The 22,650-nt window shown below is 41.5% G+C and overlaps 1 protein-coding gene across 5 annotated transcripts in view; it reads right to left on the bottom strand.

Annotated features, from left to right (window-relative positions):
• Positions 1-22,650, bottom strand: part of CTTNBP2 (cortactin binding protein 2) — a 192,046-nt gene that overhangs the window by 84,436 nt on the left and 84,960 nt on the right. For all 5 annotated transcript variants that reach the window (XR_011387007.1, XM_070069817.1, NM_001171037.1 and 2 more), the window contains 1 exon segment: positions 14,239-14,463. Coding sequence is in view for 4 of the 5 variants with exons in the window: in XM_070069817.1 (XP_069925918.1) it covers positions 14,239-14,463 (225 nt within the window). In the remaining variant the exon portion in view is untranslated.

Here is a 22,650-nt window from a genome sequence, read left to right on the forward strand (position 1 = left end):
CAGCTCCACTTCCAGTTCCAGCCTCCTGCTAATATGCACCCTGGGAGGCAGCAGCTGATGGCTCCAGTACTTGGAACTCTGCCACCCACATTGAAAATCTGGATTCTTAGCTTTGTCTTGGCCCATCCCTGGCTGTGCAGGCATTTGGGAAGTGACAGCAGATAGGAGATATGTCTCTTTCTGTCTTTCAAAGACAATGAAAATTAAAAAACAAATTAAAAATAAAGAAATTGCTAACTAGCTTTTGGGGTATAGAGGACCAGTTAAATCCCTAGCTCCTGTATGAGGGACTACAAAAAGGGCATTGAAAATAAAATTAAAAGAAAAGTTTATTTTGTGCCAAAAAAATTTTAAAGCCCGTGTTTAGAAGTCTTCAAGTTCATGAAATGCATCAGTCATGAAAAAAAAATGCATAGATTTCAAAACTTTGGTAAGTAATCTAATTTCTTTGAGCTTCTTAGGGTAGACCGTTATACAAATCGTATGTGAAAGTTCTTTGAAAACTACAAAGGCTTGAATACTACCTTAAAAAAACTATAATCAGTGACAGTGAACCCAAAGTCTGACCTTGTCTTCCATTTCAATCCCACTTGCTCTCACAGCTACATTGGTGGTCCCAGTGTTTCCAGAACATGATTCTGCTTCAGGGTCTCTGACCCTGATGTCATGCCTGCCTCTAATTCCACCACACGCTTTCCCAGAGTACTCCTGATGATGTGGCTTGTGCACTGCCCAAGAGAGACCAATGGCAGGGGTGAGTCAGAGCAAAACTACAGCTGTTCCCCATTCAGACTATTGGCCCAGTATGGGGTGGGTGCTACCTGCCTGCACAGGGTCATGGGGCTACCCTTGCCTTTGCTGTCACAGACAGTCTGCTTACCAGGCCACAGCCCCCTGGGACTGGTGCTTTCTGGAGAAGCAGCATTCTCTAATTGGAATACATGCGCCACCCTGCAGCTACACTCTAACACATTCCTGTAGGTTCTCCCTGCTCTGCTGTCGCAGGTGCCAGGGAAGGCCAAAGAACACAGCCTCAGCTGGGATGCAGCAGTCAGGTTGGCCCAAGTACCTCACCTGCCCAACCAGAGAAGCAGCCCAGCAGCACTCCCTCGAGATTAAAGCAGAGCTCCTCGATTAAAGACACGGAAAGGCCTTTGCTTTCTCGTCTCAACGTTAAACACAAATGCACTGCAGAGAGGATCTCTCAACGTTAAACACAAATGCACTGCAGAGTGGGTCAGCGCCTACGTTAGTCGTAAGAGTAAGGTGCTATTCTCACGACCTGTCAGGTGTGAGGACTACTGTTCCTCCTTCTGCTGTGAAAACTCACTGCCCATCTCCCTCACAGTCACACCGTCATGGCACCAAAAGGAGAAGACGCCTGGCTGCCCAACGCAAGGTCAGAGAGGGTGCTTATTTACTCTGGGACGCTTTCTGCTTTGAAGAAGAGTTGCTGAGTAGCATTGGGATGGATCCCACCAATGGGTGATCAGGGATAGAAGTAATTCCTCAAGTAATTACTTTTTATACTACTGTTTGAAAATTCAGGGGTTACTTCCTAAGTAGATCAGATAAGATTTGGGGCACAACAGTGCTGTCATAATACCATAATTTGTTTTATTCATATCTTATTCATATGGGTGCCTCAAACAAATTTGACTAAACCACAATTAACTCTTCTAAAAGGCATCACACAATAGATTGGAGTTAGGAGGCATATGTAAAAGTGTAAAGAAAATTCAAAATATATTAACTGCAAAAAAAGAAAAAATCCTTAACAGCAATGTCAGAAAAAAAACCAAATGAGGTCTGATTTTAGCTTCACTTTAAAATACAAGCTTTACCATTTACTTCACTGTCGATTTTTAAGTGCTATCCTTGCTTTATAACACAACTACTAAAGGCCAACTTAGTAGCTTCCCTCCTGTCAGGTGGCTCCTTGGGGTTTGAGTCAAGGTGTTCATTCAGTGTCCCACTGGTCTCAAGCTCACACAGTGCCCAGGGTGTCTCTTTGCTACGGACCATCAGGCTACTTCACTTTTCCAACAACTTCCTCCTGTACTTCAGAATCAAACCCAAGAGTTCCACCTGGAGAACAACTCGACTCCTCCCTGACATTTATACAAGCACACAACTATGAAAGCCTCCATAATTCTTTTCATCTTTGTCCTTGTAGCACTTGTCCTAGCTCAGTGTACGTCTTTTTGAATCCTATCACCTCGCAGCAGATGCACTAACAAACAGATGTCTCCAAACTCCACCGAGATAAGAGCACCAGCCATCAATCACTCTGCCTGACTTTGCTCAGCCTCCTCTGTGTATACTACAGGGCATATTTCAAACTTCTGCCGCCCTTCTCAAAAATACCACCCAGTGACCACTTAACTGACTCTCAGCCTCACTCATTCCACCTCCATCTCCTGTCTCCTCCCTTAAGCTTTGCTTTAGAGCCACATCAATCCTTATGCCCTTCCCTTCAATTTAAGGGATAAAGGCTTCCATCTGTTTAATGTCAGACAATCCTTCAGCAATTAACTTCATCCCCTCCTGTCACTCTGGGGCTATCACCTCTCCATCACTATCACCTTGCTCTTCATAAATATTAAACATCTGCCATTCCACAAAGCTCTTTGCAGTCAGCATATAAAACTCTCCCATATTTAAAAAATAATTTTTTCTATTAAAAACATTTCCATGGGAAGGGTATTTAGCCTTTAATAAGGGCATTTAGCAGTTAAGTTGCTTATTAAGATGCCTGCCTCCCACATCCTATTACCTAAGTTCAAATCCCAGCTCTAGCTGCTGACTCCAGTTTCATGCTAATACAAATGCTGGGAAGAAGCAAGTAATGGATCAAGTAATTGAGTTCCTGCCATCCATGTGGGAGACAAGGATTGCATTCAACACCCACATTTGGCCTTAGTCTAGCCCTGGACATTGTGAGCCTTTGGGAAGTAAACCAGTAGATGGGAGTTCTCTCTCTCTCTCACTCAATCAGTTGGTCTGCTCTCCTGCTGTGTCTTTGTACCTCTCAAGTGAATAAAAACTTAAACTTCCTTGACCTTTCTACTCCACATTTTTTTGCTTAAAAGACCAGGAGATATAGTATAAAGTTTTGTTTCAAATGTTATTAGCTATATAACTTTGCTAAGTTGTCTAAAGACCAGTTCTGTGTGGTTCCCCTATTTATACAACAGAGCAATAGTAACTACTTTATAATATCAAATGAGACAATGCACATAAAGCACAGAGCAAGTGCCCAGAACTGAAAGCATTTTTAATTCACTTTTAAAATGATGTGACTTTGCACAGTGTTTTCCTCTGCAAAAACACTTAGAGGCAAGTACAGATTTAGAGCACAGGCCATCTTAAACTCTAGATGAATGGTTTTTGTAATTAGATAGTGGTTGTAGTTTCATAATTATTGAATATATCAGAGAAAATCCCAACATCAGTAATGGAAAAATACTTCTATTAAACAACCTCTCCTGAAAAGACTAAATATAAACTTTTGAAATAATGTAAAACATAATGGCTTAAAGACTCAAGGTCAATAAAAGGATTAACAGGGTGCAGGGCTAAACCTTCCTATTAGAAATAAGCTAACTCCACAGCACTGGAGGACACCTGCATCCTGAGTTGGAATGCCTGGAATTCAGTCCTGGCTCTGTTCTCAATTCCCGCTCCCTGCTTTAGCACACTCTGGGAGGCAGCAGGTGATGGCTCAGGTAGTTGAGTCCTGCCTCTCATTTGGGAGACATGGACTGAATTCCTGGCCCCTGGATTTAGCCTGGTCCAGCCTCTGCTGTCACAGGCATTTGTAGAGTGAACCAGAAGATGAGCGATCTCTGTCCTTCTCTCCCTATCCCTCTTTCTCTGTCCTTCAAACAAAGAACAACATTTTTTTTTTTTTAAAAGAAGCCATTTGTATTGGGTAAGATCTGCCATTGTGAAGCTTTACAATTACACCAAAGGACAACTCCCATCTCAGTAGCATTGCCAGCTAAATCTCCAGCACAAAGTATCAGCTATATTGGTTGAGGAGTCAGAGGATAGAACTGGGACTGCCTAATTAACTTCACCTTCTTTGGACCTTAAATTACATATACATTCATGAGGGAAATCCAACACAACTTGACAGAAGGTGGCTGCTGAATGGGTTGGGAAAAATGGACTACGGTTTTATCTGTTGCCGACTGAAAGGAGACAGAGGTTATGAATCTAACTGGGTTAACTGCCTACTGAAATAAAGTACAAGTTTTCAAAAAGATAACAGAATCCAGAGTTTGTGCTATATCATTCCTAAAGTTCAATATATGATAAGAAAATTAGTAGACGTGCATAGAAGTTAATAAAGAAAAAGCAATCTATAGTCAAGGAAAAAGTAGTCAATAGAAACTGGGCCAAGATGATTTATATAAAAATGGCAGACAAGAATGTTAATACAGCAATTTCCATAGAATATACAGAGTGAATGTTGGCATAGAAATGGGAACTATATTTTTTTTAAAAAGAGCCAAATGGAAAATACAGAGAAATATAATATGGAAAACAAGGCTCACTAAATGCACTTGATAGCAGAGTTGAGAGAGAATAAAAATGACAATGGCTTTAGACTCATATGCTTGGTGATGCACACAACACTTCCTACCTAAAAAGTATAAACAGAACCTAATCATTAGGAAACATCAGAAAAACTTGCACTGGTTGACAATTAAAAAAGTACTTAGCCTGTGCTTTTCAGAAACGTTGAAGGAAGGTTGAGAAACTGTGCAACTTAAGAGGCTAATGAGAAAAGGCAATTAAATGCAATGTATGATTTTGCATTACAAAAAGTCACTATAAAAACCATTATTAGGACAATAGTGAGCACATGAATTAAATAAAATACTGTATCATTGACAAATTTCCTGATTTTGTAAACTATATGAAGATTATGCAAAAGGTTGTCTCTGTTTTTAGGAAATACATATGTAAATATTTAGGAGTGAAAAGAACTCCAATTTCCTCTCCAGTGGTGTAGAGAAAAGTAAGTGTATGTGTGAGAATGCATGTGTGCAGAGGGGAGGGGAAAAGAGCAGATGAGGCAAAATACAAGTAACTCAACCTGGGTAAAGGGTGTTAGGTGGTAGCATTCTTATGACTTTTCCTAAGTTCCAATTACAGCAAAGTAACAAGTCTGAATATAGTAAGTTATGCTATATTGGTAGGAAAATATACAAGAAATAGGTAATTGTTAAAAATGAGGAAGAATTTCTTTGGAAAGTCTCAAAACAACAATGAAAAGGATAAAGAGGAGCAAGTAAAAATGATTGTCTTATGGATTATGCAGGTTTTGACTCTTCCAAAAGGGTATGTCTCAAACCCACACACAAAGGTAACAAAAGAGAGGGACAGGAGGCAGGGAGCAAGCTCAGGAGGCTGACTGACTGACAGCAATGCTCCTGGAAGCCAGGACAGACACTGCAGAGAGGGAAAGATTGCTGAAGAAACAGGTAGAAAATGGTGCTGACGAAAGAGCAACATTTCATCATCAAAATATAAATAAGCAAATATTGGTGATACATGATTTTTTAAAAAAATATTTCTCCATTTGAAAGGCAGAGTGACAGAGAGGGAGAGACAGAGAGGTCATTCCTCTATCTGCTGGTTCATTTCCAAAACACCCACAACAGCCTTGGTTAGGACAGACCAAAGTCAGGAGCTTGAAACTCCATCTGGGTCTTCCAGATGGGTGCAGTAGCCCAAAGACTTGGACCATCTTCTGCTTCTTTTCCTAAGCACGTTAGCAGGGAGCTGGATCAGAAGTGGAGCAGCTGGGACTCAAAACAGCACCCATCTGGGTTGCCAGTGTTGCAGATGGTGGTTTAAACTGCTATACCACAATGCCAACCCTGCAAAATCTTTTCTATGTGCTGTAATCTTAAATGTATGACTATTACTATATTTTGAGTGTCTCTCTAACATCAACCTTTGTAACTCTTTATGAGGAAAGAACTGGATCACACATTTAATGTTAAAAGGATATAGCACGCTCTTTGACCCATATTTATGAGCAGCCTTTAATTCCCCTAAACTTCTGGCTATCATCTTCATCACGGAGCTATCAGGACAGACGTGTTAAAATCACATCATTCAATCCTAAGTAAATGTTCTGAAGAAATAACAAAATAAAAAGCAATAAAAGGTGCAAGATCACTAACCATCGGGTAAATGCAAATAAAAACCACAATGAGGCATCACCTCAATGGCCATTATCTCCAAATCCTGAAACAATAAATACTGTGAGGATGTGGAGAAAAAGGTACCTAACACACTGTTGGTAGCAATGCAAGTTGGTACAGTCATATTGGAAGACAGTATGGAGATTCCACAGAAAACTAAAAATAAACCTAGATATGACCCAGCTATCCCACTCCTGGGAATGTATTCACATAAAATGAAATAAGCACATGAAGGAGATAGTTGCACTCTCACATTTATAGCAGTTCAATGAACAATTCCTATGATACAGAATCAACCTTGATGCCCATCAACTGATGACTGGATAAAGAAAACATGGCATATATACACAGTGGAATATTACTCAGCCAGAAAATGGAATGAAACCCTATATGTCCAACAAAATGGATACAACTGGAGATTATGTTAAGTGAAATAAGCGGGACCCAAAAAGAGAAGTATCACATGCCTTCTCTTATTTATCGTAATTAACATATAGAGTATAAAAACTGTCTGGATGTCATATCATTTGATATATAATTATAAATATTTCCTCACTGAATCATACCATGTAAATGACAATATACTGTTTTTTCCCCCATGTTAAAAAAGAAATGGAGTTGGGGAATAGTAAGGATCTTTAGGGTATTTTGTTCTTAATTTGGGTGTTGGTTATGAGTATGATCAGAGAACAAAAACTCATTCCTCTGTACACTTATATGTATTTCCTAGTATGCATACTGTATTTCAATAAAATGCTAAAGATACAACTTTGTTACCTAGTCTTTACAATTTATAAATAAGCAGGAAAATGAAAGAATGAAGAAAAGAGATATATAATGTAAGGTTTGAATTTTTTTAAAGATTTGAAAGGCAGAGCTGGTTTGAGTCCTGCTGCTCCACTTTTATTATTATTTACTTATTTGAAAGGCAGAGTTACAGAGAGGCAGAAGCAGAGAGAGATATCTTCCAACCACTGGTTCACTCCCCAAATGTTATAGCAGAGAGCTGGACCAGAAGTGGAGCAGCCAGGACTCCAACCAGTGTCCATATGGGATGCTGGCACTGCAGGTGGAGGCTTTACCTGCTAAGCCACAGTGCTGGCCCCTTGAAATTTCTTACACAGTTTGACATATACAGTCTATTTGTCTGCTGAAGAAGAATCAACATTTCCCATCAATTAACCTGGAATAACATCTTTGTTTCATACCATATTTACTCAAAATGTATTCATTAGCAAGCACCAGAGATTTTCTTGCATGAAAATGTAATTTTATTCTGAAAAATGTATGATGAAGGACTTATCAATATTTCTAGCACTGAGGATGAAAACAGGAACTCTGAAGAGTCCAGGTCTGGGCAGCAGGAGAGCAGAGTTCTGCCACCACATTACTGGATAGCCTTGAGAAGAGGCACATAGCACGGTGGAGAACAGGTGGGCTCAGGGGGCAGCCCGCCTAGGGACAGAGCAGAGTAATGCTGTGGTCTCATTTTGCTTATGTCTAAAATGGGCTAACCATAGAACCTGCTATATAACATCTTAATGGTCAAGTAAGTTAACTCAGTAGGCACAAGGGTATGCTAAATAAATGCGCTGTGAGCATGGTGCATCTCAGGGCTGCCTGAAGCTCTGAGGATTTGACTATTTAATCAGGAAAGCTCCCTTTCTTGTCCTTACTTGGCATCTGCGATTCTGTACTGACTTTTCCTATATCAGCAAAGCAGCTTCAGTTTAATATTTTCAGTAAAAAAAATTTATGGTTGACATGCTCGTGGTAAATGTGCAGTCATTTAAATTTGACCGATCTCAGGCGGCGCTGTGGCGCAGCGGGTTAACATCCTGGCCTGAGGCACCAGCATCCCATATGGGTACCAGTTCGAGTCCCAGCTGCCCCACTTCCAATCCAGCTCCCTGCTATGGCCTGGGAACCCAGTAGAAGATGGCCCAAGTCCTTGGGCCCCTTCACCCATGTGGGAGACCCAGAGGAAGTTCCTGGCTCCTGGCTTCAGATCAGCACAGCTCCAGCCATTGCAGCCAACTGGGGAGTGAACCATTGATGGAGGATCTCTCTCTCTCTCTCTCTCTCTCTCTCTCTCTCTCTCTCTGCCTCTCCTCTCTCTGTATAACTCTGACTTTCAAATAAATAAATCTTTAAAATAAATCAATCAATAAATAAATTTGGCTGATCTGAATGTTATGCTATTTGCTTTATTGCGGGCAGTGTTTCAAATAGCACTAGATGGGTGGGGGATGCCCACTAAACTATTACATACAGGTATCACACTACATACTATGGAGGATACAGAAATCTATGAGCTTCTTTTCTTTGTTCTCAGAACTTACAGAAACTTACAGGGTTGGCCAAACATCAGGCCCACATGCTAAAATGAAAAGAAATCACATGGTGAGCATTGTGGTGCAGCAGGTTTAGCTGACGTTCGGGATGCGCACCCACCATGTCCCCATGTTAGAGCAGCAGTTTGAGTCATGGTTACTCCACTTTTTTTTTTTTTTTTTGACAGGCAGAGTGGACAGTGAGAGAGAGACAGAGAGAAAGGTCTTCCTTTGCCGTTGGTTCACCCTCCAATGGCCACTGCGGCCAGCGCACTGTGCTGATCCGAAGGCAGGAGCCAGGTACTTCTCCTGGTCTCCCATTGGGTGCAGGACCCAAGCACCTGGGCCATCCTCCACTGCACTCCCTGGCCATAGCAGAGCCCCGTCCGGGACTAGAACCCGGTGTGCCGGCGCTGCAGGCGGAGGATTAGCCTATTGAGCCGTGGTGCCGGCCAAGGTTACTCCACTTTTGATCCAGCTTCCTGCTAATGTGCACCCTGGGAGGCAATAGGTTAAGGTTCAAGTGTTTGGACCTCCACCACCAACATGGGACACCCAGATCAAGTTCTGGGCTCTTGACCCAGCCTTGGCAGTTGTGGGCATTTGGGGAGTGAACCAGTGGATGGATGGATCTCTCTCTCTCTCTCTCTCTGTTGCTTGGCCTTTCAAGTAGCTGAAAATAAACAAACATTTTAAAGGAAGACATCACAGTATACATAGATTACAATAAGTGCCAGTTGATTTTGCTTTTTTTTGTCCAATTTATATCTACTCCCAACCACTTGTGGAGGGACTTTTGTATGGAACACTATCATCAATCCCTCAGACAAAAACAGTGGAACTACTGCGGCTTCACCAGCTGTGACCAAGTGGGTGGTTGTTCCAAGAATAGCACCCAGACTGGGAGCCATGAATGAAGAGGCACCAAACACATTTCACAAAATGAAAGGAAAGACGATGTAGGCAGGAGAGTTGCAGCCAAGGAAAGGTGATTAGCTCTAATTCAAAACCACCATGGTCATATATAAAATGCAAAGGCACAGTACAAACCTGTCAGAACACAACATTCTCTTAGGATATTTCACTGCGTTCCTGATTGCTGGCTGGAACCTTCTAACACTTGCCACAGCCTTGTCTTCATGTTCACCTGGTCAGCCCTTGCACCTGCTCATTCCTGGTAAACATCTAGCAGGAAGATACACTAAAAGCACTCGCATGCTCTCTCACTCAACTCACAGGGCCTGCCAGTCATAGTGCGGGCTCTGCTTCTTCCTCTCAATCTCCAGTTTGAGGAGAGGGCAGGCCAGCCTCGGAGCAGGCTGTTGCCTGGATTCTATTTACACAGATGAGGCAAACAGCCCTCTTCTCGAAATCTCTGCTCGAAGGCACAGATCCCACTGTTCAGCTGTCCCTCTCCCTACTCACTCTGCAATGCTCCTGGGAAGAGAAAACCTATTTTGAAATTTAATAGTGAATTGTAAAAAAAAGACTCCAGAATGAGCGAAAATATTTTTTCATGTACAAAACATCCTAAATACTCTTCCTAAAAATGTTATTATAGATTATTCTCTTCAATGATATTACTGAATGCAAGTCTGGAAAGCAATTTAAAATATATCTATGTGATAAGGTAAACATCATATAGTGAAATGAAGGGCACTGAAAACCAAAGGCTTGGTAGAATACAGCTATTTATAGTGGGAGGGAAAAGGCACATGAAATAAAGTAAAAAAAAAGCAAATAATTTTTTTCAGTCCCACTTGTCACTTTTTTCCAACTATCTAGCACTGGAAAGTGATTCTTATATTGGAATTTTCCAGGGCTGGCACTGTGGCCTAGCAGGTTAAGCTGCTGCCTGCCATGCTGGCATCCCATATAACTGTTGGTTCGAGTCCCAGCTGCTCCTCTTCTAATCCAGTTCCCTGCTAATGAACCTGAGAAGGCAAAGGAAGATAGTCAAAGTGCTTGGGCCCCTGCACCGACGTGGGAGACCTAGAAGAAACTTCTGGCTCCTGTTTTGTCCTGGCTCAGCCCCAGCTGTTGTGATCATTTGGGGAGTAAACCAGTAGGTGGATCTCTCTCTCTCTCTTCTTCTGTGTAACTCTGTCAAATAAATAAATCTTTCAAAAAAGAAAAAAAGAATGTTCTGCCTTATGATTCCTCCCCATAGAAGCGAAACAGTTACTTTCTTGGTCTGTTTTGAATTTTAATTATTTATTATTTTCATTTATTTATTCATGTATTTATTAATTTATTTCATTGCAGAGCAAGAGAGAGACACACACACACACACACTCTGATAGATCTCCCATCTGCTGATTTTCTCGCAAATGTCCCTAACAGCTGGGGCTGGGTCAGGCTGCAGCTGAGAACTCAATCTCAATCTCCCATGAGGGAGGCCACACCTGCTGCCTCCCAGGATGCATATTAGCAAGAAGCTAGAATCAGCAGTGGAGCAAGAACCCAAAGCCAAGCACTCTGAAATGGCCTAAGGGCACTCCAAGCAGCACCTTAACTGCTGTGCCCAGTGCCCACTCCCTTGCCTGGTCTTCTCTGTAGCAAGTGAGAAGGCGGGGGCACTAAGCTTGGCTGATCACAGGCGTCTGCTCTGGGCTTCCAGTTGGAAATGAGCAATTCAAAGCAGGTCCGGGAGGCGCACACAAGCTGCCAGGCATGAGGGCATGGCGATGTCCGGCATCAGCATGGCAAAGCACTGGCTGCAGCATCAGGCTCTCACCCGCAGAAGCATTACCTGCTGCACCCGGGCTCTGTGCACAGGGCTTGTCTGTGATGCTGTCTGCTCAGAGCTGGTCCCCAGCCATGCTGAACCATGCAGCAAGGTAGTTAATATTTCTGTGAACCAGTCCATAAATGCGCTTGCTGTCTAAATTGGCAAAGGGGCTTCATTTGCTGGAAAGAATTCTTTTGGAGGCATCTACTGCCATGCAGCTGTGTCTCACATGGAGTGGGGGCGGGGGTGGGGTCGGGGGTCCCCATTTTTGCCACAGGTGAAAAGAATTGCACCCCATCTGGGTTTTCTAGTTATTGTGCTCTTTTAAAGGCCTCCCTCAAACCAAAAAGTCTTTTCCTGCTTCAGAGATACTAGGCGATGCTTTCTAAGTCTCAATAACATGTTTGAGCACAGTTAATTTCCTCCCTAGTGTCCACATGAATTAAACAGACCCTCTATTAAAAGATAACGCTCAAGATACAAAATAAAAACCCAACTATCATCCTACCCTGGACAACGGTCTCCAAACAGAGTTAGGTTATCAGAGCAAGGTTCCCGACAACGGTTGCTCATTAGATTACTCCAAGTGGTTTTACAGGCTGCTCAGTCTCATTTGCCAAATTGATTCTCTCCCAAGTTTCTCTGGCGCTTGAGTTCCCCGACATTTAGCCCTCCTGTTAGTAATCTCAGCAGGAGCCAGCACATGAATGAGCGGGGAGCCCCCTGGTCCCCCTGCAGTGGCTGAGCAGAGCAGTGAGCAGGCCCAGTGTCTTAGAATCACCAATAAGATAGGCTCAGTGCTGGATAATAAATGCTTGAATTGTAGATCATGGGGCCTTTGCTTTCCCACACTTCTGCCCTGGCACTGATTTAAAGAACTGGAGTTACTTTAAAAAGGTGGATTTCCCCCTGCCCCATTTCCTGTTTTTAGATTCCTGAAGCTTCAGGCTGCTCTATATGCAAGGGAATGGTTAAAGCATTTACCTTCACCAATAAATGTGACGGGTAATTTTGCTCCTGAAAAATTTGACTTTGGAGTTTCTGCTTTTATCAGCTGATGTAGTATTTCCTTTTTAAGTAAAGATACAGGAGTAAAAACTCAAACTGTCACTCTTCTCTCATGCTATAATCTAGTGGAATAGAATGTTCTTTAAGGACAACCATAGCACTTCCTGCCAGAGCTACCCTTTACTGAGGCTATACTGTCAATGGGTTTGCCCATAAAGGACTCCTGTGTTCCTGTTAAACATGGCAGGCAGATCCATTGGCTCAATTTATATTAGCCTCTCAGGGCCCATAGGACAGAAACAATTTCCTTTCACTCCCAGCCAGGTTGGAAATGACCCAGTCATTCAGAAACAAACAGGATGTAAGTTGATTAAAAAAAAAAAAAAAAGCTAGATAATAAAATCTTTGATTCAACTAGAAATGAGCTGTATTTTCCCTTACAAGGAAAATAAAATGCAGGAGTAAAGTACAATTTAGGAAAGTATTTTTTTATGTTATGTAAAAATAAAATATTTTCTTGATTTTTGATAATGCAGCATAAAATCCAGCAGAAATAATTTATCATGAAGTAGCTCATTTGACTCATTAAGAAGCTAATGGAAATGCTATCCCATGCGAGAAATACAAATGAGCTTTCATGACATCAGCTGAAATACACTGGCTGTTGCTAATGTGTTTTGTGAGGAGTTCTGAAAATTTCCAGAGAGCTCAGTGGTTGCAGGATTGTGTAGATGGTTTGCTAAGTCTAAAATCAAACTGTTTGATTTGACCTCATACCTGTGGAAGGCCTTCCATGATTCTTGACTCTTTTTCTCAATGTTTTAGTTCTTTTGCTTGTTTTTTTTTTTTACTATGTAACGTACTGAGGAAAATGTTTGCTTTTTCTTTAATACACTGGGACACTGACATTCATATGTGGAGACATTCATTACACAGAGATATAATTATAAGAAAAACACACACTTTAAATGACAATATCATAAACATTTATGGTAGGCTCCATTCAGGTTAATAGTCAAGCAAGTGTTAAATATGAGAGATTAAAGAGTTCTCAGAAAATGTTAAACAGAAAAATATTTTTAATTTGTGCTTCAATCATGGTGAGTGTCACTTTTAATCACACCAGAACGTTTTAACTTCTCCTGATGCCCTCACTCACTCGCTTGTAAAAGGAATGGATTATTGCTGCAGCACAGTGGAAGGACACAATTTACATCTCTCTCTCCCCTGGCCGCTGATGGCGATCAGTCATGATCAAACGTAGGACTCTTAGGAAGCATGGACTCAAGTGCAAGAAATATGTGCATGCTGGCGTTAGGAGGAGAGGAATGAGGTTGGTTTACATGAAACACATGTGAGCAGGAGGCTGGAGGCCTGCAGCCGACAGGGCCATCACGGCCGGAGGCGAGTCTGATGCTGCCCAGAGCTGCAGGATGACACACTGTGCGTCTGCAAACTTTCATCCTGTTCTCTGTGTGCAGCTTTCGCTCTCCAAGGAAACTATAAAAGGAGTTCCAATTGCAGAGCAGTATTTTAGACAGAAGCTGGGTAAAATCAGTTGGGTATAGCCCCAAGTGATCAGAAACTTGGCTCTCCACTCTTGCTGGGCCAGCTGGAAGATGAGAACGGCTTCAGAAAGGTAAGTCTTCCTTTCCCACCTGGTTAGAAACTCCATATTCTAAACCACGTAGCAAAGCAATTATCGTGAGAAACTTCAATTCTTTATCACACTTCTTTATGATTTCGTGTCATTGCAAGGTGTATTTTAAAACACTTTATGCTGCACTTTTAAAGGGATACCACGACCTGTCAGCATTTTATACTTCTAAGTTCTTAACTCAGCCCTTCCAAAAAACAAAGTATTTAAGAACAAAAAACAAGTTCAGGGATTTTTTTTTCCATCCTCCACTTTCATGGGGAAAATGACAGAAAGCCTCAGTACCTTCTTCTGTCTGCTCTCGGCGGCAGCCAGCTGTGTGGACATCCGTTCCTGCATTTTCCTGCAGTGGGCCATGACTGCTTCGAGGATGGACAGGGGGTTGGTGCAAACAGGCTTCTTCTCTTTGTCACTGGCACCTGCTTCATAGTCTCTTTGGAGTGCCAAGAACGGGTCATTTAGATTAAATCTCCCATACCGTTCCTGGATAAACACCTCCTTCCTGCGAGCCTAGAACAAAAGTAGAGCAATGTATTAAAGAAAGAATTGAGACATATAGAAAGACAGCTAAAATGTTTTGCAGTTATTTTTCAAAATAGTGTTCACAAATGTTGTGAGTAATGGCTTGTGATATCAGCAGGCGAGCAAAGATGTGCCCGAATCCTGAGTACCCTGGCATACCATGCAGTGGGCTGTCAAATTTTCCTAAGAGCATTGCCTTTTACATAACAAAGGATGGAAACAGGGCTTCTCCCCATGCTGCTCTACTGTCTCAAGTGTCTGAAATTTGGAATCAGACTTAAATTTTTGGTGAATTTAAAGTAAAATGAGAAATACTGACATGAAAATAACTTCTAGCAAAAGTTCAGAAAATACAAGTTTTTAGAGCAAAGTAATATGTTACAAAGATTTTTGTTAAACAAAATACTTCATGAAAATTTTAAAATCACAATATTCACATTTTGTAAGGTTTGATCAGCTACAAAAGCTAGGGGACCCGCACTGCGGTGTAGCAGGTAAAGCCGCTGTGTGCAGCACCAGCATCCCATACGGGCACTGATTCAAGTCCTGGATACTCCACTTCTGATCCAGCTTCTACTAATGTGCTTGGGAAAGCAGCAGAAGATGGCCCAAGTGCTTGGGCCCCTGCACACATGTGGGAGACTTGGAAGAACCTCCTGCTTTGGCTTGGCCCAGCCCTGGCTGTTACAGCTACTTGGGGAGTGAACCAGCTGATGGAAGATTGATCGGTCGCTCGCTTGCTCTCTGCCTTTCTAGAACTGTCTTTCAAATAAATAATCTCAAAAAAAAAAAATACAAAAGCCTCCAGAAATGCAATTATCTCCTCATATTAAAGGACATTAAAACATAGTTCACAGAATCCCAGGAAAGAAAGTAACCTTGTTTTACTCTAATTGTAAATCCATCAGTGAAAAATTAATTCCACCCATGTAACGAGCAAAGTCAAATTTCCTATAATTAAGCTACAACGGTGTTTGCATAACATGGAAAATAGTAGGAAAAATGTATTGAAATCTACCAACATTTCAGGTCATCTTGGAATAGCCACTAGGAAAAAAACAATCTATGCCACTGCCAGTAGAAAACTGAATTCAATAAATCAAGCTTAGCTGTCCAAAATGTTAAACATGTTTTCTAAGGAAATATTACATGCAGCTCCTCGCTTTCAGGCCACTGCACTGAACAACTAAACTTTTCCATCCTTAGACCATTGTCAGTAAGCCAACAGTGCTACGACGAATGGGAAAAAAAAAATTCTGCCTATTACCAAATTAGATGAAGAAATAAAAGTTATAACAAGACCAGTTTCATCATTAAATGTAAGCTAGCTTTCAGAAAACCATTCGAAATTTAACAGGCAAAGTTTGAGAGTTCAAAACACTTGACGTTTCTAGATTCCTCAAATTCAATTATGTAATCAATACGCTGAAGAAATATCTCTTGAGAGATGCAATTTCAATTCCATTTTATACTTCACTTTCCCCTCCATATTTATTCAGTGTAGCTTTCCCCCAACCCTAGATAAAAACCTGGTGGCTGTATGGTTTTTCTAATCAGTTGTACATCATAAAGTTCTATAGACTCTTCAGGCTACACAAGAGTCTTGATTTGGTTATTAGAAGAGCCATCTTCAGTCAGTGGTTTTGCAAATTCCCTTCTACAGCTTGCCTTTGTGCTGTAGGCAGACATCAACCACCTTGGAAGGGGATAAGGAGTATAACTGATGGCCTTTTTTTTTTTTTTCCTTTTAATTCAAGAGACAGGCAGACAGGTCTCCCATCCACTGATTCACTCCCCAAATGCCCCCAACAATCAGGACTGGGCCAGCCTGAAGCCAGGAGTCAGAAGGCAGGGAGGCAGGGACCCATGCAGTTGGACCATCACCTTCTGTCTCCTAGGGTCTGCATTGGTTAGAAGCTGGAACTGGGAGCACAACCCAGTTTGGAACACAAGCAGTCCTTTATTGTACATAGCATCTTAAACAGGGTCCTGTGAGACCAAATGCTCACCCTAACAACCTCTTTCTTCATCAAAACTTCCTCCTCTTTCTAAGCCATTTTAGTCTTCTCAGGATTTGAAGGGGGTGAAGGGGCTGCAGGTGCATGAGGAGGAATAAATGTAATGTTTATTACTTCATTTTGTTGCAAAAAAATTGAGACCCAAATTTTTCATAATACAGATTTTCCATAAAGTTTTAGAACATCCTTTGTATATACTATTACCATAAAATATATTCACTTATGGTATCATTCTTACCAGAGAGAAAAAAATCATTTTTTCTTATGAATGTATTCTATCTTAAGTAGAGGAGTATTCCAGATAGAGGAAGAGAGAATGTAGTAGATCCTATTACCCATCTGGGAACTCCTGGGAATCTTAAGATCCCATTACTAGGATGCAGGGCAGTTGGTGACACAGTCAAACTCCCGTGGGAGCCATGCAGCTGATGTGGCATGTTCTCAGTGGGTGAGGAATAGCAGACTTTGGGTGACCTAGAGATGATACATTCTAACAAAAGGCATTCATGTGTTTTTTTTTTTTTCTTTAATTATAACACTTTTCCAGTCAAACAAAATAGAGTTTTAGGTCTGGTTTGGTCAGTAAGACACCCAGTTTGTAATTTCCACCTTTCAGGAGGAACCAAGTTACTCTGAGCCCCGTTGAGCTATGGATCCCCCAAATATTCTGCTTTGAGCATCTTTCAAATAGGGAGACTTTAAATAGTGCCATCCTTCCTACCCACAACAGAATACACAATGGATGCACAGTGCATCCTTATTGTATAAAGATAGTCTGTTGGACTCAGGAAAATGGAATTATGCAGCCCAGAGTCTCCACAGTGAAAGAGCTTAAACTATGTTTGTGTTGTGTCAGGAGTGTGGGTAAGACATTAGGCCAATGTCAGAATCCTCTTTGCAGGGCTAATTCTTGTGAAAATGATGGCTAAGGATGAGTTTACCCTCTGTGCATGACATAACCAGGGGGTTCTATGAAGGACTCAACTCTCTAAACTCAAGACAGATGACAACAACTTCAGGAGGACCACGACAGGTAAGAGGTAGTTTTTCAAGATTCATCATCCTTTATAGCAATAATTGTTCTCTGCACCCCAATATGGATTGTATAAAGACATGTCAGAAGAGCCTTTCGAAAACCTTGCTCAAAGCCTTTTTTTTTTTTTTTTTTTTTTGACAGGCAGAGTGGAAAGTGAGAGAGAGAGACAGAGAGAAAGGTCTTCCTTTTGCCGTTGGCTCACCCTCCAATGGCCGCCGCGGCCGGCGCACCGCGCTGATCCGATGGCAGGAGCCAGGTGCTTCTCTTGGTCTCCCATGGGGTGCAGGGCCCAAGCACTTGGGCCATCCTCCACTGCACTCCCTGGCCACAGCAGAGAGCTGGCCTGGAAGAGGGGCAACCGGGACAGAATCCGGCGCCCCGACCGGGACTAGAACCCGCTGTGCTGGCGCCGCAAGGCGGAGGATTAGCCTATTGAGCCACGGCGCCGGCCTCAAAGCCTTTTCACCACTCCTACGCTCACAGCAAGCACCCTACCTTCCATGGCTTCATCCATGGTATGCTGGCAGCTTGGGACAGCTTCCTTTTCTTCAACAACTCACTCAAGGTCACCTCCTCTTATTCTGTCCATCCTCAAAATTCCCGAGTTTAATCCGGATTCAGGAAAGCACGTATAGTGGAACATATGTCCATGCCATTTGAAATCCCTAACTCCACCTAATTTTCAACAAAGATGACATCTATTTCTTTTAATATTCTTATAAAAAAGTTACTTTCCTTGCGATCATCTTACTTTGTGACTAGGAACTTATTTTTAATGCATTTGTTTTTAAAGAAGAACAAATCAGCCATATAGATGTGATAAAAAGAATGATTTGAAATGTTTATCATACAGAGTTTAGGGGGACTCTTTCTCTGAAAAAGGAATCACTTTATGTACAATCAGTCTTGTGGTTTAACTATCACAATCACCTGAGATTGAAACACATTTCAGGGAAATGAGTCATTATGAAGACACAAGACATTCTGTAATTATAAACCCAGACTCTTAAAGGGACTGTTAAGCCCAGCTACAATGCCTAAATGAATAAAAATATAATTTCATTAAAACTTGAACTTTTGTAACATTTTGTTGAAAAAGTCACAAGCTAGAAGTCAAAAATGTATTCATCATTACTAGTGGATTTAACATATACAGAAAACCTACTTTGGCTTTCGTTCAATATAATCAACAACTAGTCTGGACATGACTGGTAAGAATAAAAGGAAGGATATAGTTTATAATCCTAGAAAAAGAAACTAAAATGTACATTATATAATTAAAACATTATAAAATGATATTGCCTATCAATTTTAAATCATACTGACAAGCTTATAGTCAAAATAATTTTATCTTATGGAAAGCTAGAATGATTCTGTAATAATTCTTTAAAATACTAACAAATGTTAACTTTTACTGAGGTCCTATTATTTATTTTTTCAATGCTTTATATTCATTTTGTTCTAACAAGCAGCCCAGGGGATAGCCATGACATATATCATTCATATATAAAGTTTATATATAATTTTCTTTTTATTTTAAAAGCACAGAGGCAGAAAGAGAGAGAGAGAGACAAAAAGTTATCTTCTATTCATTAGTTTATTCTCTGAATGCCCAGAGTTAGAGCTGGGCCAGGTGGAACCTGGAATTCAACCTGGGTCTCCCACTTGGGTGGCAGAGATCCAAATATTTGAGCTATCAGCTGGAACCTCCTGTTGCACACATAAGCAGGAAGCTGCAATTGGGAGTGGATCCTAGACTTGAACCTTGGCACTCAGATTGAAATGAAAGCATCCTAAGAAACCTTTTAACCACTGTGCCAAATACTTACCCTTCAAGCCTATATTTTTAAGCATGAAGGGATAACTATGGCATTTTAGAACACTAGAAGAGGCTTCAAAATTAATTATTGTCTAACACTATGAAAACAGGTACAAAGAAGTGAGGTTTAAAAGACAGGCAAAATTATGATAATATTCTTGAGAAGAGTTTTCTATAGGCTCCACCACTACTGACCATATGCTAACGTGATTTAATTAAACTTAAACCATTTTTAAGCTTCTTCACTGAATATATCATTGAAGTGTAAAATCCAATTTAATGATAAAAGTAGTTTCTACTGTTCCATAAAACACTGATCACCTGAAGCCTAAACATAACAGCAAAGAGCTAGCATTAATCCAGATTCACCTGCAAGTAGATTGCTGAGGAACCCGGTCTTCATCTGCTGTTTGCCCCACGCAGCTGTCACAATTTTGGACTAACAACACAAAGTCACAGAGGATCACTGAAATGAGTCCAACTGGACAAGGTAGACTTTTTAAGAACAAACAGGAGACAGTTCTTGAGTACAACATAGACCTGAGTATGGAAAACACTCAGGGTTTTCAACCAATACTATGTTCAATGAGTGAACAAGGAAACGAATGCCGCTCTTCCAACACCAGCAACTCAACTCCAGCTTCATTACTCAATAACAATGGTACGTTGTATCCAGACAACATCTGGACTCCTGAGACCACTCTTGTTGAAATATTTTAAGAATGATCAACAGCAAAGGGGTCTTCTGAAGACAAGACCACAGAGAAACAGAAGAAGGAACTAGAATACTTAAGAACAGAAGATGACCTACATTGTGCTCTTCCAATGTCTGCAGACATTTCACATTTAAAGAGGTATTTTTATGACTTAGGTACATAATTCCCAAGGAACAGAATCATGGCCAATGGAGTGAAAGGTTTTTAAGGACAAAAGCTATTCCAAAGAAACTGTAGGCTGTGTTGGATTGGAGTGAAATTTCTGTCTCCAGTTGTGTTTCAAAAACAGGCTGAAAAAAATCCCGTGGTAGAGATGTCATGCAGTGATCTCAAAAGTCAGGAGGGTTCTTGTCATCTAAACTGTCACATTCCTCTCAAGCTCTGATTTATGAGGATTCAAATCAAGAGGGATGGAAAATACATGGAGATTTTTCCAAACAGCCATTATAAAATTTATTTATCCAGCCCTGCATCTCTACCTTAATGGTAAAAAATTTAAGGACACCCTGTGGGGAGCAACTGGGAGCAACTCGGACTAGACTAAGTTACTGGAATTAAGACTTATTCTATGCATCTGCTCTCCCACAATATGGCGCTGAGAAGGGAGTAACAGCTTCTACACAGCTGCCTCCAGTTCAACCAATAAACTGTAGGACCTGCTCCTGATTGGAGGAGAGCAGCGTACTCGGCGTGTGGGTAGCAGAGTTGGGATTGGTGGAAGAGGACTATAAAGGAGGAGAGACAACATGCACCGGGAACATCTATCTGAAGGAACACCTGTGCAGCCCCCGAGAGAGCCGGCCGGCGGTGTGCCACTCCCCCGTGGAAGTGGGGAATGTGGCAGGGGGAACCGCCCTTCCACGGAGGTAGAAGGGTCGGTAGCCAACCCGGGAAGAACCAGCAGCAAACCCGGGGAGGGCCGAGCAGACAAAAGAACAGCGCAGGGTCCTGTGTCGTTCCTCCACGAAGACGGGGAGCGACACACCCAAATAAAATAAAATTACAAGCTCTTTTATTTATTTATTTATTTATTTGACAGGTAGAGTTATAGCCAGTGAGAGAGAGAGAGAGAGAGAGAAAGGTCTTCCTTCCATTGGTTCACCCCACAAATGGCTGCTATGGCCGGAGCTGCGCCGATTTGACGCCAGGAGCCAGGTGCTTCCTCCCGGTTTCCCATGCAGGTGCAGGAACCCAACCACTTGGGCCATTCTCCACTGCCCTCCCAGGCCACAGCAGAGAGCTGGAGTGGAAGAAAAGCAACTGGGACTAGAACCCAGGTGCCGCAGGTGGAGAATTAGCCAAATGAGCCATGGTGCCGGCCCAAAATTACAAGCTCTTCTAATCTAAGCAGGGTGGAATAGCAATAAAGAAGTCACACATCTTCCAGAAAATGGCAGTCACAGCCCTCCAATGACCAAAAAGCTTCAGAAATTCACTAGCCAAGAATGAAAAATAACTTCATCAGTTATGACTTAAATGCCCCAAGAATCCAGAACACTGCCTATATGTGAAGACATATATGGGGCACAGGAACGAAGGGGCAGGTAACACCATCATGTGATCTGTCATGTAGTGCCGGAAGATGTCAGAAGAGGCAAAGAGGCATGTTCTCCCTCCTCTCCTGACCCCCACCTTCATCTCCCAAGCTTTTTGCCAACCTACAATAGCTTGCTACTTGCTTATGGATGTCATAATATAGATGTGCAGAAATGTTCGTGCCAGGAGCATACATACTGCATATTACAAATCATAGAGCAAGATGGACTTGGATGGGTGTCTGATTCCTGAAGCTGACACCTGAAAGGCATGCTTCCATAAACCGCAGGTGTTTCCTCAGAAATGAAGACTACTCTTACAGAATCTGAAACTGCTTAACTTCATAAAAGGTCAGAGTGAGGAGTCACATTTCTCCTCCCTGAAATCTCTCAACACTTTACTTGACCTTGAATGTCACCACCTTGCATATGTTCACCAGCACTCACGGCAGCCAGGTGTGCGGGCCCAGGCAGAGAAGTAGATTATCTGTATTCCCTAACTAGATCAAGAAGGCATGTAAGTACCACATCCTTCTGCTTTCTTGCTAGCACAGACATTATTAAGTCATCAGCACTTTAAGCTCAATCCTCCAAATTTCTCCTAACGCATCACTCTAAGCAGCCCTCCTTAGAAACGGAACACAGGTGAACTGAACTGCCTTACGGCCTTCCTTGCCCTGGGTATTGAATTTCTACAATTAGTTCTAACTCTGACAAAGTTAAAACCGTAACTTTTATATCTTTGTAACTTAAAAGAGCTACCAGCAGAAAACTCCACGCATTCTAGTTACTTAGTTAAGGTTTGATAGATATGCATTACTTGGATTAATCATTTCCTGTAATTAATTTTAAATGGATCATTCATATTGATTAAGATAATTTCAAAATTCACACAAGAATTATTCAACAATAAATTAAAAAGTCTAGGTCTATACTTACTCATGTCTATAAGCACATTTGAATTATTTTATGTTTTTACTCAAAATGATGACTAAACAACTTGGGAAAATACTGAGAAACGGGAAAAATTTTGGAATCATTCATAATTCAG

Source organism: Oryctolagus cuniculus, chromosome 3 (assembly GCF_964237555.1).
Source record: "Oryctolagus cuniculus chromosome 3, mOryCun1.1, whole genome shotgun sequence".
In the NCBI taxonomy this organism is placed as follows: Eukaryota; Metazoa; Chordata; class Mammalia; order Lagomorpha; family Leporidae; genus Oryctolagus; species Oryctolagus cuniculus.